Source organism: Gallus gallus, chromosome 2 (genome assembly GCF_016699485.2).
Source record: "Gallus gallus isolate bGalGal1 chromosome 2, bGalGal1.mat.broiler.GRCg7b, whole genome shotgun sequence".
Taxonomy (NCBI): Eukaryota; Metazoa; Chordata; class Aves; order Galliformes; family Phasianidae; genus Gallus; species Gallus gallus.
The window spans coordinates 33,744,279-33,759,978 of NC_052533.1; the positions used below are offsets into that span (position 1 = coordinate 33,744,279).

Here is a 15,700-nt window from a genome sequence, read left to right on the forward strand (position 1 = left end):
CTCAAATGACTTTATCTTTTTATTTATTTCTCTCAGGGATAAATCATACTCCACTCTTCCAAGTATAAATTCATCTACATTTAAAATAAACTTTCCTAACTCTTGCAGTATGGGTAGCAATGTGGAAATAAGGAGGAAGATTGGTTCATCCAGCATGTTTATCTTAATCTGTTCACGTATGATATTTTTAATAAGTTTTTTTTCATCAGGAGAGGAAGGTTTTACAACTGTAAGCAAATTCTGAATCATAGAATCATTAAGGTGGGAAAAGACCTCTAATATCACCGACCACCAACGTTGCCCACTAAACTAGGTCCCTTAGTACTACATCTACCCTTTCCTTAAACACATTCAGGGACACTGACTCCACTACTTCTCTGGGCAGCCTGTTACAACAATTCATCACTCTTTCTGAGAAGAAATTCTTCCTAATATCGAACTTGAACTTCCCCTGGAGGAACTTGAGGCCATTTCCTCTTGTTCTCTTGCTGTTACCTGGGAGAAGAGGCTGACCCCCACCTCTCCACAACCTCCTTTCAGGTAGTTGTGGAGAGCGATAAGGTCTCCCCTGAGCCTCCTCTTCTCCAGACTGAACCCCTTTACCTTAGCCAGTCTCAGTAAGACTTATACTCCAGACCCTTCACCAGCTTTGTTGCCCTTCTCTTGGACACATTCCAGGGCCTCAATGTCTTTCTAGTATTGAGGAGCCCAAAACTGAACAGTACTTAAGGTGTAGCCTGACCAGTGCTGAGTACAGGATAGCAATCATCTCCTTGGTCCTGCAGTATTTCTGATACAAGCTAGGATGTCATTGGCCTTCTTGGCCACCTGGGCACACTGCTGGTTCATGTTCAGCCAAGCGTTGACCAACACCCCCAGTTCCTTTTCCTCCATGCAGATTTCCATAAACCATATAGCATTGCCTGGTGTTGTTGTAGCTAAACCACAGGACTCAACACTTGGTCTTGTTGAACTTCATCCCATTGCCATCAGCCCATTGATCCATCTTGTCCAGGTCTCTCTGTAGGGCCTTCCTACCCCCAGGCAGATCAGCACTTCCATCCAACTTGGTGTCACCTGCAATCTTACTGAGGGTATACATAATTCCGTCATCCAAATTATCAATAAAGAAAGATATTAAACAAGACAGGCCCCAGTACCTACCCCTTGGGAATACCACTCGTGACCAGCTGGACTTAATGCCATTCACTGCATTCTGAAAGAAGGGATAGCTCATTTGCAGGGATTTGGAACAGCATGGAGGGAAAGCTATAGGACATCTCCAGTACTTCATTCAGGGATCATGCATTATAGCCCCCCAAAATGCATTCTACTCCCATGTCACTGGACAAGAGTATTCAGGCTGGGTGAATGAGATACATGGTGAGGTGAATGGCAACAGTCTCTGAATTTTGAGTTGTGGGTGGCCATATGGAATCAGTTCTGGTTCTGGTGCTAGGGCTGGTGAGATAAGCAGCCAGCAAAGTCATCTGATTGTATTTCAGAGGGCGACTTCTAAATACCAAGATCTGATTCCCATTTCCTCTCTCCCACTGCTGCTCGCCCCCAGCGTACGTTGCCTCCTGCTGCCTTGCACATGGCCTGCTGCAGGAGCGTGGGCTGTGGGTTTTTTCTCATTTGACTAAGGGCATATTTCCCAATCTAAATCCTTAATGAAGACAAAAGGACTGTATTGCAGAGTAGGAAGATAGTAACCCGAAACATATTATTGAGAGGGAAGACTCATTCTCCTTATGTCCGTGTTTTTGAATGACTTAATTGAGGAAAAGAGATATCTTCTGATAATAGCATTTTGCACAGGCCAATGATGAGGATGGAACAGTGGAGATGCTGGTGATGCTGTCTTTCTTGGAAAGCCTCACTGAGCTATTATTAAAATGATTACAACCAACTCTCTTACAGATCCAGAGTGCTTTGATATGTTAGTCCTTTGCGTAGTATTCTCTCCTGGTTGAAAGCAAATGCTGCAAAGGCTCTGCATATTTAATTTCTGATTGATCTCCCATAAGGGATTTTGCAAGATGTAGCAGAAGAAAAACAGTCACGTATTGTATGGAAATTGTTCATGTATACTTCCTAGGAAAGTGAACAAGGCTGCACGTATCTTTTACTTTTGTTGCCTCTCCTAATCTTGAGTTCCTTCAACTCAGGAAGAATAGCTGGGAAAAATTCAGAGGACAGCAACAGGAATGATCGGGGGCTGGGAAATTATCACCCACAAGTAGTTTTTAAAAAACAGGGCATTTGGCATAAAGAGGAGATGACTCAAATGGGAGATACAAGCCTTTAAATACATGAGCTGCAGGGAATAGAGACAACCAGATCTAAGTATGTATTCGTTTATCTGTCCAAAGTGAATAAGAGTTTCAAGAAAACAACACAGGTGGGTCAGGAAGCTCTCTCTGGTGTTGGAAGGATGTTGCAGAATATGTGGTGGTGGATTGAGTTAAAACACTCATGACCAGTCACCAGCTGGGGTGTTCCCCAGGGTTCAGTACTGTGGCCAGTCCTGTTTAATATCCTTATAGGTGGTCTGGACAAGGGGACTGGGTGCACCCTCAGGAAGTTTGCAGATGACACCATGTTGGGAGTAAGTGTTGATCTGCCTGAGGGGAGGAAGGCTCTGCAGAGGGATCTAGATAGGCTGCATCGATGGGCTAAAGCCATCTGTATGAGGTTCAACAAGACCTACTGCCAGGTCCTGCATTTTGGTCGCAATGGCCCTGGAAAAGGGCCCTGGAAAAGTGGAAAAGGATCTGGGGATGCTAGTCGACAGCTGGCTGAGTATGAGCCAGCAGTGTGCAGTGGTGGCATCCTGGCTTGTATTAGGAACAATGTCACCAGCAGGACCAGGGAAGTGATTGTCCCTTTGTGACCAGCACTGTTGAGACCTCACTTTGAGTACTGTGTTCAGTTCTGGGCCCCTTACTGCAAGAAGGACACTGAGGCCCCGCGGAGTGTCCAGAGAAAGTTGTTGCCCTTCTGTTGCTGAAGGATCTGGAGCACAAGTCTTATGGGGAGCGGCTGAGAGAGCTGGGATTGTTCATTCTGGAGAAGTGGAGGCTCAGAGACAACCTCATCACTGTCTACAACTGCCTGAAAGAAGGTTATAGCAAGAGTCAGCCTCTTCTCCCAGGTAACTAGTAACAGAACAAGAGGTAATGGCTTTGCCAGGGGAAGTTCAGTTTGGATATTCAATTCTTCTCAGCAAGTGGTGATGCATTGGCACAGGCTGCCCATGGAGGTGGTGGAGTCACCGTCCCTGGAGGTATTCAAGAACCGTGGGGATGCGGCACTGAGGGAAATGGTCTGTGGGCATGGTGGGATGGGTTGGTGGTTGGACTAGGTGATCTCATTGGTCTTTTTTAACCTTAATGACTATGATTCTATAATATAGCGTGTGCTTCTTCATGAAGAAAGAAATGTATGTATATTTGTGTGTGTGTTGGGGGGAAAAGGGAAAGAGGAGAGAACACGGATCCTTTGGCCTGACTTTTATGATTTATTGCAGTGCATGTGGCAGAGTCTCATCAATTTTTGAGGTATCATTTAAAATTATGGCCAACAGTGCTTACTTCTAGTGTAACTGTGAATTCTAGTGTTGCAAGGATAGCCGAAGTCTTGGACGGTGTCTTTGCTATATTATAGTTTGAATTGCTTATTCAGGCATATTTTGGTATGTCCAGTTTAAAGATTCTATAATGATCTAAACTCTAACAAAATGATGTTAAAACAGTGTAAAATTGCATCTTTCCTCAAATAATACAATTCAGTTAAATTTGCCTAGAGTACAGTCCAGTTATGGGAGCTTTGTGAAATGCAGTCAACCAAAATCTGTCCTTAACCCAAACTCTGCAAATTGTTAATGATATATTTGCCAATATTGCTTTAGGTACATTTGCACAAGCTTTGAGTGTTGGTACTCGCCATCTCCTGTTTGTAAATCAGTGTCTTCAGCCTTCTGTTGGAAAACATTTGTCCTTTTAGTCAGTGTATTAATAAGGAATTGTGTAAAGTTAACATTTTAAAATGTCAGAAAACAGTACACATTTGACTTTAGTGCTTGAAATGTCTGATCCTTGTATGTTGCCATTTAGTAACAGAACTGTATTTAATGAAACTCTAATCTGTAGAACTATTTCTTTGTTATTCAATCATGTCTCTTTTTTTTTTTTTTTACATGGTGAGAGTCACTGGACTTGCTCCAAAGCTCCTTACTCGATCTTTTGAGCATCAAACCTCTGATTTAAAGACATCAGAGTTTTTGTCCGAGTAGGAGTGTCTACGTTTGGTTGACTGCGATTAGTTCTCTTGCAGAATTGCATTTTGGAGCTGTGGGCTGGATTAAGGGAAGGCATAATAATTAAAGCTGGACAGCTTGGCATCTATGCATTTGGTATTCATGGCACTTGTCCAAATATGTGAGCTTGGTCTTTATATGCTTGTTGTCATCAGATAACTGTAATGAGGCTGTTCTTACTGTAGTTTTGGAAGTGGTGCAGAGCAGAAGTCTTCAGTCTGCTGAGAGCTAGAAATTTGGCTGATCTTCAGCTTACAGTGCATAAACACATTCGTTCCTCTTCTTCCTTTTTTTTTTTTTTTTTCCAGTTTTCTTTCTCCTCCCTTCCTTCCCGTCAAGGACACAGACTTTGGCTATATTTTTCATAACTGAGTGAAGCTAGAAACCTAACGGATGCCTGTGCCACCACCACCACCGCCTCCTCCTCCACCACCTCCACTACCTTCTGGAGGGCCCCCTCCACCACCACCACCTCTGGTAAGGCTGACTTTTTATCTGCATTAGCAATATCTGAAGTATGGTAACCAGCTCAGAGCTCCCAGGCTTTGGTGTGCATGTTCGTAGCAAGTATCTGGGGCAAGAACTTGTTTTGCTTGCTTTTGTTCTTCTCTTCATTACAGTGGTGGTCTCAGAGTGAGCTGAGTAAGACTGTCCATTGAGGTGAGGAAAGAAAATGTTAGGACTTCAGTAGTACGTGTGTGTCATTTATAAATTAGTAAATATATGTATACTGGTTGTGCATGCTGAAAAATTTTTCATTAATAGGAATGTATGATAACAAAAAGTTAAAAAGATTGGAGGCTCCTACATTAAAGTACATGTGGTAAGAATTTGGCATTTGTGAATTCTTCTCCAGTCAGAGAACTGATTTTTGTATTGGTAACTTGCAGGTGGTAAGTCTTAATTTCTTCATCTGCTTTCATATAGCTTCTGTTAAGACTCACAGTGCTCAGCTGCTGCTGTTTCTCTTTCTAGCACATGCCATCTTCCTGGGGATACAGCACAATATGCTTTTATACATGTGCAGGAACAATTACTGCTTGTAACAGATCATTACTTTGTGTGCCATGAAGTAGAACATGTGCCCTGCCAGCGCATTTGCAGTAAGGGGAGGATGCTGTGCTTGGAGTTTCATGGTATTACATTTTCAGAGCTTCACAATTAATAAACAAGGTTAAACCGTTCCTTGTATACTGTAATCTTTTGTTCATAACCTCTTTCTGCACTGAAATTCGTAAGCTATTTCTGGAGAAGTGAAAGCTGGCATTGTTATGTTCAAGACATGAAATCTCTCCTTATGTTTTTATGTATTTTTCTGTCACTGTTGTAATTATTTGTCATGCACATTAGTTCCTATAGCAAAACAGTACTTTTTCATGCCTCAAATGTATTGCAGAAGATTTCTTGTTTGTTTCTTTTGGGAAACAATCTACTGGGATGTGTGAAGGTCAAGAGCTTAATTTTTGTCTTGCGTTCTCCAGAGTCTCTACTATTTTGTTCCCACAAAGACCTGTTGATTTTCTTTTTTTAATAATGTTTTTATGTTATCTTCATCCAGGTGAAGATTTTCTTGCGTGTTTCTCTTTATTACTTTGCAGGCTGAGCCATTTTGTAGAACTCTCCATGAACTGTGTAGATGAAGAGGAGGAAGACAGAGACAGTGCATTAAATCAGCAGTGTTTGATTCCTTTTATCGTTCTACTTGAATTTTGAGCACCATCGGCAGTGTTTTCAATTAGCTCACTGAGTTGGTACACAACCTATAGTTAGATACTGAAATAAGTGGGCTGCATTTTGTGAGCAACTTAATGCCCACATCAGCAATCAAAGTCAACAAAGCTGCAAGTGTTCTTATCCTAATAAATTTAGCTCAGTAAGTATCTAGAGGACTTTTTACATTCCTAAAACATGTTCCAAATTGTAAATGACTTGAGAAAGCTAGGAGGACCCCTAAAAACCAGTACAAGCAAGTTCTGTTTTTTTCACCCTCCTTTGCTGATGGCCAAACCCACTGCTACGGTAGAGTTTTGATATAAGATTTTTGACAAAATTATACATTTTTTCCATGTTTTATTTAGGTCATTCTTTTACTAAAATGATCTTTTGTTGGTGAGATGTACAGAATTTATACTCAGTTTCATCTTGTTGATGCGCTACAAACCAAACATATTTCTAATTCATTTCCCTGTTCATTGCTGGGGAGTTGGACTAGATGACCTTTAAAGGTCTGTTCCAACTCTAAGGATTCTGATTCTTTGATATTAAAGCCTTCCTTCCAATGAAAGTATTGAGCACATGAGCTAACATAGAGAATTAGTATACCAGTGTGACAGAGTATTGCTTTTCTGTAACAGCAAAAGGATTTTTTGCTGTCGTAATGGAATCAGAGAGGGCCAATGTTGGGAAGACCTGTGGTCCAAGTTCAGCTGAAGCACAGTACAATAATCAGATCTCCAGCTGATGTTAAGTTGCACAGTAAAATCTTCTAATTGAGGAGTCCATGAGAACTTGCTGCAGGCTCTATTTTCATTTACTGTGAAGCTGTTTTCTAGAATTTGGCATCTGCCTTTTACAGCTGCTAATGTGCACAGCTGTTGTTACATCTGCTAAATCTACAGTTGGAGGATGGAAGCATAAGAATTCTCATAGGCATGTAGCTTTAAGCAAACCTTCAAAACAAGCAAGTTTTACTTGGTGAACACCCAGAAATGTTTCAAAGTACACAGCACTGTGATTTTTGTTCTTTTATATTAATATTAATTAAACCATAGTGATATTTACATGTTGGCAAATAAAAGTTAGAGTTTAATTGCTGTATCAATGTGTAGGCAATCTGCTGGTTTTATGGACTTGTTTTATGCTAACAGAGAAATGAGTGTGTGTTGACTGAGATTTTAGAATCCTGTCATTTTGCATGATACCGTTGTGTGGGTACCATACATTTGTGTTGCTTTACTAATTGTATGAGTAGTAGCTGTGCTTTCTCTTGGCTTTCAGTAATAAGAGATTTTTAGAGAAATAGTCATTACATTAATATTTTTTTCTGCATGTTTTCTTAGTGAATATAGTGAGCCAGGATCCCAAATGATTTTGCAGTCCTTACTTCACTGAAAGCCTAAGCACTTTGCCGTTTTTGTTCTGTTAACTCCCTCTTAAGACGGAAGAAAGTTTGGTTCTGTACTACTATTTTCAAAGCTTTGAACCTGCAGATATCCTGAAGTATTTGTACTGAATTCTCACTTCTTACATAGTTGCAAGGCTGTACTAAAGTGATTTGGAGATGATATTTAAGACATGCTTGGAGCCACCTGTGTCCAACAGCTGAAAAGCTACTGACTGCTAGAGCGTACTTCAAAGTAAACCAAGTGGATTTTTTAGGAGGGAATGCTATGTATCTGCAATAGCAGATGTAGGTGGCTGAGTCAAAATGTAAATATAGCTAATTAGATTAATTAGGCATGTCTTCAAATGCCTGCCTTCGGGGGGTCATAGATAAAGAGGAGAGAGATGAGTAGGCAGAATAAAACTGTGCCCCAGTATATTTGCTGGCACTGGCTTACACAATTCAGATTTTTTTCCCTTCTTCTATTCCTTTTTACCCCTTTGCCTTTTAGTTGTATGAGGCATTCTGGTTAGTTTAGGATGTCATATTTCCAAAAATAGAGACCACTGCTGAGACAGATCAAGAAATTTCTCAGGTAAAGCTCCCAAGAGATGATCAAGAAAGAATTTTGCTTTGTTAAACCATGTTCACTTTTTATGTGCAGTGCTGTGCTGCCTTAGTACATAAGAATTCCCAACGTTATGTTCAGGCATCACTTATTAAGATGGTAATATTGAAGGAAGTGTGTATATGTTGCAGGCTTGCTGAGTTGAGCCTTATTCACAGGAGATGCTTGTTTAATGATTCGTGTATTTGTGGAGCCTAAGAAAATACTTCTCTTTAGAATTGTTATTAACAAAGCCTTAGCGTAGAAATGAACCCCAAAATTTGCAATGGATCATGTGATTAAAGCCGGTAAGTCAGCACCAAGAGCTTATTTTCCATTTTGGCCTACTAAAAAATAGGAGTAAAGGAGAGGAAAGAAATGTACTTACTGGGAGAACAGACTTCAGTGGGAAAAATGCAAAATTGGTATGTAAATTAAGCTGAATGATTGCTGCGTTCTCATTTAGTTAAAACAAAAAGAATTTCTGCTATGGATGAACGTATGTCAGTGTTTACCAGGTTTTTTATTCTGGCCATACTCTCTATTTTTGTAATAATAATTAAAAAAAAAATTCAGAAGAACAATTCCTCATGGTATAACACTGATAAATACATTATTTACACAGTGTGCAGTGTTAAGGAAAACATCAGCTGATGGTTTTCCTTGGGGGGATGCTTTTTTCCCACCTTCGTGCAATTGTTGGAGTGCAAACCTTGCTGAGCTGTTTACCCCAACCTTCCCAAGGAATTCAGAGAACGACAGTGCTTATCTGAAAGTGTGTGGGAGATGGTTTTGCTCCTGTGACATTTGGTTCTACTGTTCTTTGGAAAGAGATAAACAACGTATGTAAAACAGCTTGGCTGAAGGTAATGACGATTGGCGGTACTCTAATTTGGTCCTACCAGATATAATACCATGAGAAAAAGAATGTACACGTATATGTATGTGTATGCATAGGTAGGTGTGCATACTTGCTAATCACTGATTGTAGAGGTAAAGGCCACTTAAGTTTTCATTTGAAGCCCGAGATGTGCAAACATAATGCTGAATGGTTAACAGAATCATGCATAGTGCCAATTACAAACTATTTAGGAATGTGTTTATTAAAATTTTCTGCGAGCCTTGAGTAAGGAGATACTTACTACTTTGTCATGAAGTCCCTAGGTCATGGGATAGTAAATCATCATGTTTATTGCTGCTAGGTGGAAATATACCAAAGTGAGAGGGAGCTCTTGCCTGATGATCTACTTGTTAACTGGCCATCACTGGGACTGCGCGAAGGGCTGGACAAGGTGTGGCTGAAATTGTTGAGGGTACTTCATTCCAAAATAAGCTGATTTATGTTTTAATAACATATTCCATCTCACTCCAGTCTGCTTTCATAAAGAAGTGAGAGGCAATTACGTTGCTGTCTGTATGTGGTTTATTTGACTTTGTTTTCAGAGAGTGGAAAACATGAGATTACATAGCTATGGTATCGCAGCGTGGTGCTGCTGTAGCTTTCTGCACCTGTAGGCAATGAATACAGAACCCATCTGTAGGAACCGTGGAAGGTGGGGAAGACACAAAGACAGCATAAGCACTGGCACTGCTCCGTGTGTTTCATCTGGACAGGGACAGGAGCACTGCATGTGCTCATGTGTGCTATTTTTCTTCATTGCTTTCCTTGAGATTTCTTCGATCACTGCTTTTGCGATGAGTTCTGTTCTGCAGTACATTTCATAAAGCTGCAGAGAGCTAAGGGTTAATTTACCATTCTTCTCACAAGGTGTCGCTGCCCTGAAAAATCACATCTGTAGTATATGCAGAAGCTGCATGTTAAATTCCATCCTTCAACCCATGCTACACTTGTAGCCTCTCAATTAAAATGGAACCTGGAACTATTGCAATACATTGCAAGAAACTTTAGTTTCTCACTATTGTTCCAATTTGGGTTGACCATAATTTTGCATTGAGCAAACCCATGTGGTTGGGTTGGATGGATAGCATAGCATTCTTAAACACAGTAAGGTCAAGTTGCAGTATGTGTAGCTTGCCACCTGTTGTTGAATATTTTGGTATCACCACTCAAAATAGCCCTTGTCATTCTGGAGACCCTGTTGTGGTAGGGCAGGTGGGATCACCAACTCTCACTGTGGTATTTTCAGCCTTGATCAGTGTGACGTTTTCATTGTAGTGCCAGGACTTTGGGTTTTCTTCCTTATGTAAGAATCTTTAGTATTTTTTATTTATTTATTTATGCAGAGGAGAGCTTGAGAATTTGAATCCCCAAAAATTCAACAAAATTTCAACTTCAGAAGGTGAATTTCTGAAGCCAGACCCAGGGTATTTTTGGTATCTGACTCACGATCTTTGTGAGCTGCTGGGAAAACACTTCAATGGCAATTTGATTTCTACAGAGCCTCCATTTTGGTGGCTCATTGTCCTGGGTATTTTATTTTAGTGAAAGAACGGCCAGAATTTGTGTTCAAAGTGTGGGTGTCAAGAATTTAAATACGTGAAAGTTGAATGGCTCAGCAGGTATAAATTGTCATATTGATTTTGCTGCCTTTTTGCATTCAGGTACAAAATTTAGCAACCCACACAGGAAAACTTTAAGTACTCCATTGTTAATAAACCCACAGTTCCGTTCATAGCAGGATCAATCTAGCTCTTGAGAATGCAAAATTTGTCATTGTCTGATGGAGTGGCACTGACATAAAGCGAGGAGGGTTTCTATGGGGCGCAGTGGCATTGATTGCAGGTGGCCATTGAAACGAACACTGCAATAGAGAGGTAGGAGAGAGTAACTCCCGCTGTGCTTTTTCTTATCTTTTGTTCCCTGCCATTGTGTCTGCCAGCACATTTGCATCTAGTGGTACCTTGCAAGCAGGTAGGATGATAGCGCAGAACACAGGGCTTTGCTAATGGAACACTTCATTACTGAGATCTGCTAATGCCGGGATTAGGCTGTGGCTAAAGTGCTGGAACAGGTCTCTAACTAAACATCTGCACCGCACTTCCCTTGCTTGAGGATCGAGCGTGGTGTAGACACAGCCTACTATGCACACACATTGCTCGATGACCTTTTCAACCCTGCAGATTCAGATTGCAGAGCTTTGCGTGATGAGTGTCGAGATCACGGTTAATCGTTATTTAGCTGGGTGTAGATGGAATCATGAAACCCTGCTCTAGTCATTCTCTTGAAACAATGACTTGATTCTCTGCCAGGAAGTGATTTGGCGGGTCCCTCCTGTGGGTTCCCTCAGAAATAATGGGGGTTGGATCATGACCCCTCACACCGTGTGTGCTTGGAGCTCAGCTCGCTACAAGTGTGTGAGATCGCCATGTTTACTCAGGTAGACTCAGTGCCAAGAATTAATTGGTTTCATGCTGTGCTGCAGAGCGGGAGTACAAGGAGTAGCTCTGACCTTGCCATTGGGAGTACAAGGGGAACTTGCACCGTGGTGAGGCTTCCCTCATCGAGAGGCTTGAAATCAGAAGCTCTGTCGTGAATGGACAAACCAAAATCTGCAAGTACTGGATCTCACAAACTTCTGTGCAAGTCAGCACTTGAGAATACCTAGAATACAAGAGGTTATATGTTTTGTTGCTGAGGATTTATGGATTCTTCTTAAGCTGGAAAAGGGGGATGCTTTGTTTATTTTACATGTGACAGTGCGTGAGTAAAACCACACCTGATGCACAATTAAAACAAGCACAAGAATGGAGACTGCATTTTTCTCTACCATACTTCTGTTTGTGACTTGTTGGAAATGGGTTTTATTATTTTAATAAGCTCCTGGGTTTTGTTGCATTTGTGTTTCCCAGCACATTCCTGAGAAAGACCTCAGCTGCCCATCAGAGAACGCTCTGTAAAGAAGAATGCTCCTGCCCACTGAGCAAACTGCTGCTGCTACGGATTTAACACTGAATTCCTGACATAATCCTGATCTGGTAATAGGAGATAGATTTTGAGGGAAACAAGTTCCTCTGGTGTTTCAGGTTTTGTACTACTAAACTATAGATGAGTTTCTTAATTCTGTGCTATGCCAAAGAGGGGGATGGTTCACACTGAGATTTATGGTCATCTTCAGTATTCCATCTTGTTCCAAAACACCCTGATTCCTTCAATGAAAATTATGATATTGTGGTTTGTTCAAACATTCTGGCATCTTACTGCAAATATTTTTCTCTTTCAATTCCCTTATGGAAAAGGATGCGGTCATTTAAAAGTTGGATTCATTTAAACCTGTAAGTCCTGATTCTCATGAAGATCTCCCTGTGCGACATTCTGATAAAAAATATACTTAGTGATCAGCAGTTGGTGGCTGAGAGGAAGGACGTTACAGAGTAAGCTGCTCACAGGCAGGTCTCCCTTGTTCCTGTCCCATTCTTTTCCATTATTGGTGTTCCCAGAAGGGTACTTTAGCAGATTATTCTACCTTAGCTGTACGGTAGCCCCTCACACCGTGTCTCTGCCCTTTGTGCTTGCTGTGAGCACATGCCCTGTGCCTGGCGTTCTGTCAACAGCAGCTCTAGAGCTGGCTGGGAGTGCAGTCATCCCCTCTCTCCATGCTTATCTGCTTGTAGAGCCTTGTGGTGCCATATGGGCAGTGAGAACACCAGTGATCCTTCCTCAGAGGAGTCAACCCACCCAAAAATGTGGTCTGTTCCTCTTGATGTTCTTGGCTGTCCCTAGCATTGCGAATACACAATGTACACAGCTAGCTTAACCTTTGTTGCCATCCTTCCTGAACAGCCTGTATCATCCACACTAGGATTCCAGTTACTGTGGATATAGGATCAATATTTGTGCTTGCTTTTTTTTTCTTTTTGGGTGGCAGGGGGGTTGTATCTCTGGTTGTTCAGACTCTTTCCCAGGCTTCATAGGTTCCTAGAATTCTGGTTTCAATGTCACAGTTGTTTGGCAGTTCCTTCACCCAGATTGGCACTGTACATCCCTGGCTGCATTGCCTGCACAGCTGGGGCTGGATTTGACCCCATCTGCTGCTCGAACTGCTGCTGTTAGCTGTGCATTACTACATCTGTAGCCTTACTTTTTCTGTCGCATTTCCAAGTTTGGTCTGTGAATCATATCTGGTTGGATGCTGGAGGAGGCCAGCTCTGGCCCTGTGCTCCTTCACATGTCTTTGTGATCAGACGTCCCCTATCCCAAAGCATTCTGTTTGTCACTGCAACCCATTTCCACTTCCTCACAAGGCAAAAGAGAGGTGCTGCATGCTGTCCAGGGGAAGATCTCTTGCCTCATCCCATCTCTGGGCAGCTTCTGCTAGGAGGAGCATAGGAGAATAATAGGAAGGCAAGGATTTGTTAAGGGATGTCCTCAAGCTCTTTGTTTACTGAAATGCACAGAGCGCATGTGTCCTGCCAGTGTCTGTGTTTGATCTCTGCATCAAATTCTATTTTGTCGAGGGAAAAATGGGGCATGGGAGAGAGTAAGGAAGATTGACAGCAGATTCACAGAAATAAATGAAATTGTCGGCAAACGAGAGAGCTGTCTTTCTGCCCATAATGAAAGGCTGTGTGTCAAATTGATTGATTGGTCTTTAATTTTGTTGCCATACATCTTACCAAATAGATATTGTTAAGGGTAGGCTAAATATATTTTGACTTTCTTTAAAATCCTATTCAGGTAAATAATTACATTTTCTACATGGCTCTCCTTAGCATATTTCTTACAGAAAGTGACCAGGAAAGGGAATATACTGTGATGATGCCATTCATTACATGTTATGAATATGGATACAAAATATTAATGCTCTGAAATAAAAGAGAATGCAGTGTCTTTGGATGGAAATTTACAGTGGATCCTAATCTTTGGATGGGATTTATTTTATCTTACTCGTGGCTCCTACCCACTACAGAGATGGAGCATGGGATTCTTTTTTCCCCATCAGGTGATGGGTTAATTCTGAAATAAAGGTCTATGGCTCTCTGGTTGCTGGAGTAGCAGAAGGCTGGAGATGCATTTGTGCTTCAGCTGTCATGTTTATGAAGATCTACACTATCCTGAATTACTTTTCAAATTCAATAAGGAACATATTTAAACATCAGGATAAATATAACCTATTTATGGGACAATTTATGCATCCAATGTGACCTGAGCTACCTGTCCAGAGAAATTCTCCTTTTCTGGGGGCAGGGCTGCTCTTCAACATCTGAAAGGTAGTAATTAGCATGTCCCTATAATTACTACCACAGTGAACTTTTCCAAATGCCTGGTGCCTTCTTCATTTACATCATTTTAGTATCTGAGCACATACACCTCTTAAATATTTTAAGTGGCAGAGGAGCCCAGAGGGTAGGTCAGTGCTTCCATTCAGCTTGCAAGATATAAAATGACTTTCCTAGGATGAAAAAAAAAAGATTTTAAAAAAGCCCAATGGCTTGTGCTTCACAAAAAGCTCTCTGCCACAGATTAACGGCCAGCCTTAATCTGAAAAATGAGACTGAAATAATCTGTTGTTGTCCCCAGTTGTTTTCTTCAAGGAATGGTCACTCTGTAATTGCCTGCTTTCAAGTTGTAGGTTGCCTGTGTTTTACATTAAATCACCAAGTGCCTGTCTCTGCTGGGTTAGCAGGTCCTTAGCAGTCACCATTCTTTCTGTGCAAAGCTTTGTGCATTCTGTAGGCAGATCACCCTCAAGGCCAACCAACCAGACTGAGCTCCTGAAATCTGAATGTTTGCTTTCTGACTGCCACTTTGGTTCTCTTCTGGCATCTCCAGTTGGGGGTGTGTGTTTCGCGTTCTTGTTCCTTTGGAGTGGCCTCAACCTGCAGTGTTTTAAGGCCTCTGTATCCTGTCCTCATTATTCATTACTGTGTTGGTCTGTTACCGCCTGTAAATTTGGAAATGTTTATTTCCATTATTGTTGATTTATGTGCTGGAACATCACATTTTATAGTATTTTCCTGTTTATAAGTGCTTTGGTGTCATGTTATGTGGTCGAAACTTTCATAGAATCACAGAACCATAGCATAGCTTGGGTTGGAAGGGACCTTAAAGCCCATCTAGTTCCAACCCTCTGCCATGGGCAGGACCCACCAGATCAGGCTCCCCAGGGCCCCATCCAACCTGGCCTTGTGTGCCTCCAGGGATGGGGACCCATATTGATCCTATAGCTTACAGAGAGCCTGATTTTAGGACACTGAAGTCAAAAGTAGTGGAGTTTGAGACGAGCAGGGAGTACTTCTGTTATGTTCAGGCTATTTACATGTGTGGTTTGTTCCGTTCTGCTTCAAAGTACATACTGAATATGCTGTTGCTTGTGTTTGAATTAGTAGCAGAAAAAACCATGTATATGGCTATAAAACCCATATATGTGGCTATTAAAACAATGAGAGCCCACCATTCCTCTACTGCTTCATGTAAATAAAGCTTAGAATCTAATTTCAATCTGTGTTACCTCAGGCAGCTCTAGCATCTGATAAAATAAATTATCTTTGCATTCTCTGCTTTCCTTTTGATTTTCATTGAAAGAGTGAGGTGTTTCTGTAAATAAGTGAGACTGCCCTTCAGTGAAGGGAAAAAGAAGCAGTCTGAGACTTACGTCCTTTGTCTTCCATTGTTTTCCCTCAGTGACTCAAAATAGGCTTGTCTTCTCGCTTAATTATTTCTATTTCATGTGCTCAGACTTGAAGTTTAACACCGATAAGAGTTCTTATT

At 41.3% G+C, this 15,700-nt stretch overlaps 1 protein-coding gene across 4 annotated transcripts in view; it reads left to right on the top strand.

Annotated features, from left to right (window-relative positions):
- WIPF3 (WAS/WASL interacting protein family member 3) overlaps nt 1-15,700 on the top strand; it is a 39,560-nt gene that overhangs the window by 11,830 nt on the left and 12,030 nt on the right. For 2 of the 4 annotated variants that reach the window (XM_040696571.2, XM_004939386.5), the window contains exon 3: nt 4,630-4,798. In XM_040696571.2, coding sequence (XP_040552505.1) covers nt 4,715-4,798 — 84 coding nt within the window. In that variant the 5' untranslated portion in view covers nt 4,630-4,714. Of the gene's footprint in view, nt 1-3,015; nt 3,158-4,349; nt 4,443-4,629; nt 4,799-15,700 lie in introns of those variants that run through there. The other 2 variants (XM_046936363.1, XM_046936380.1) reach the window with 2 other exon arrangements.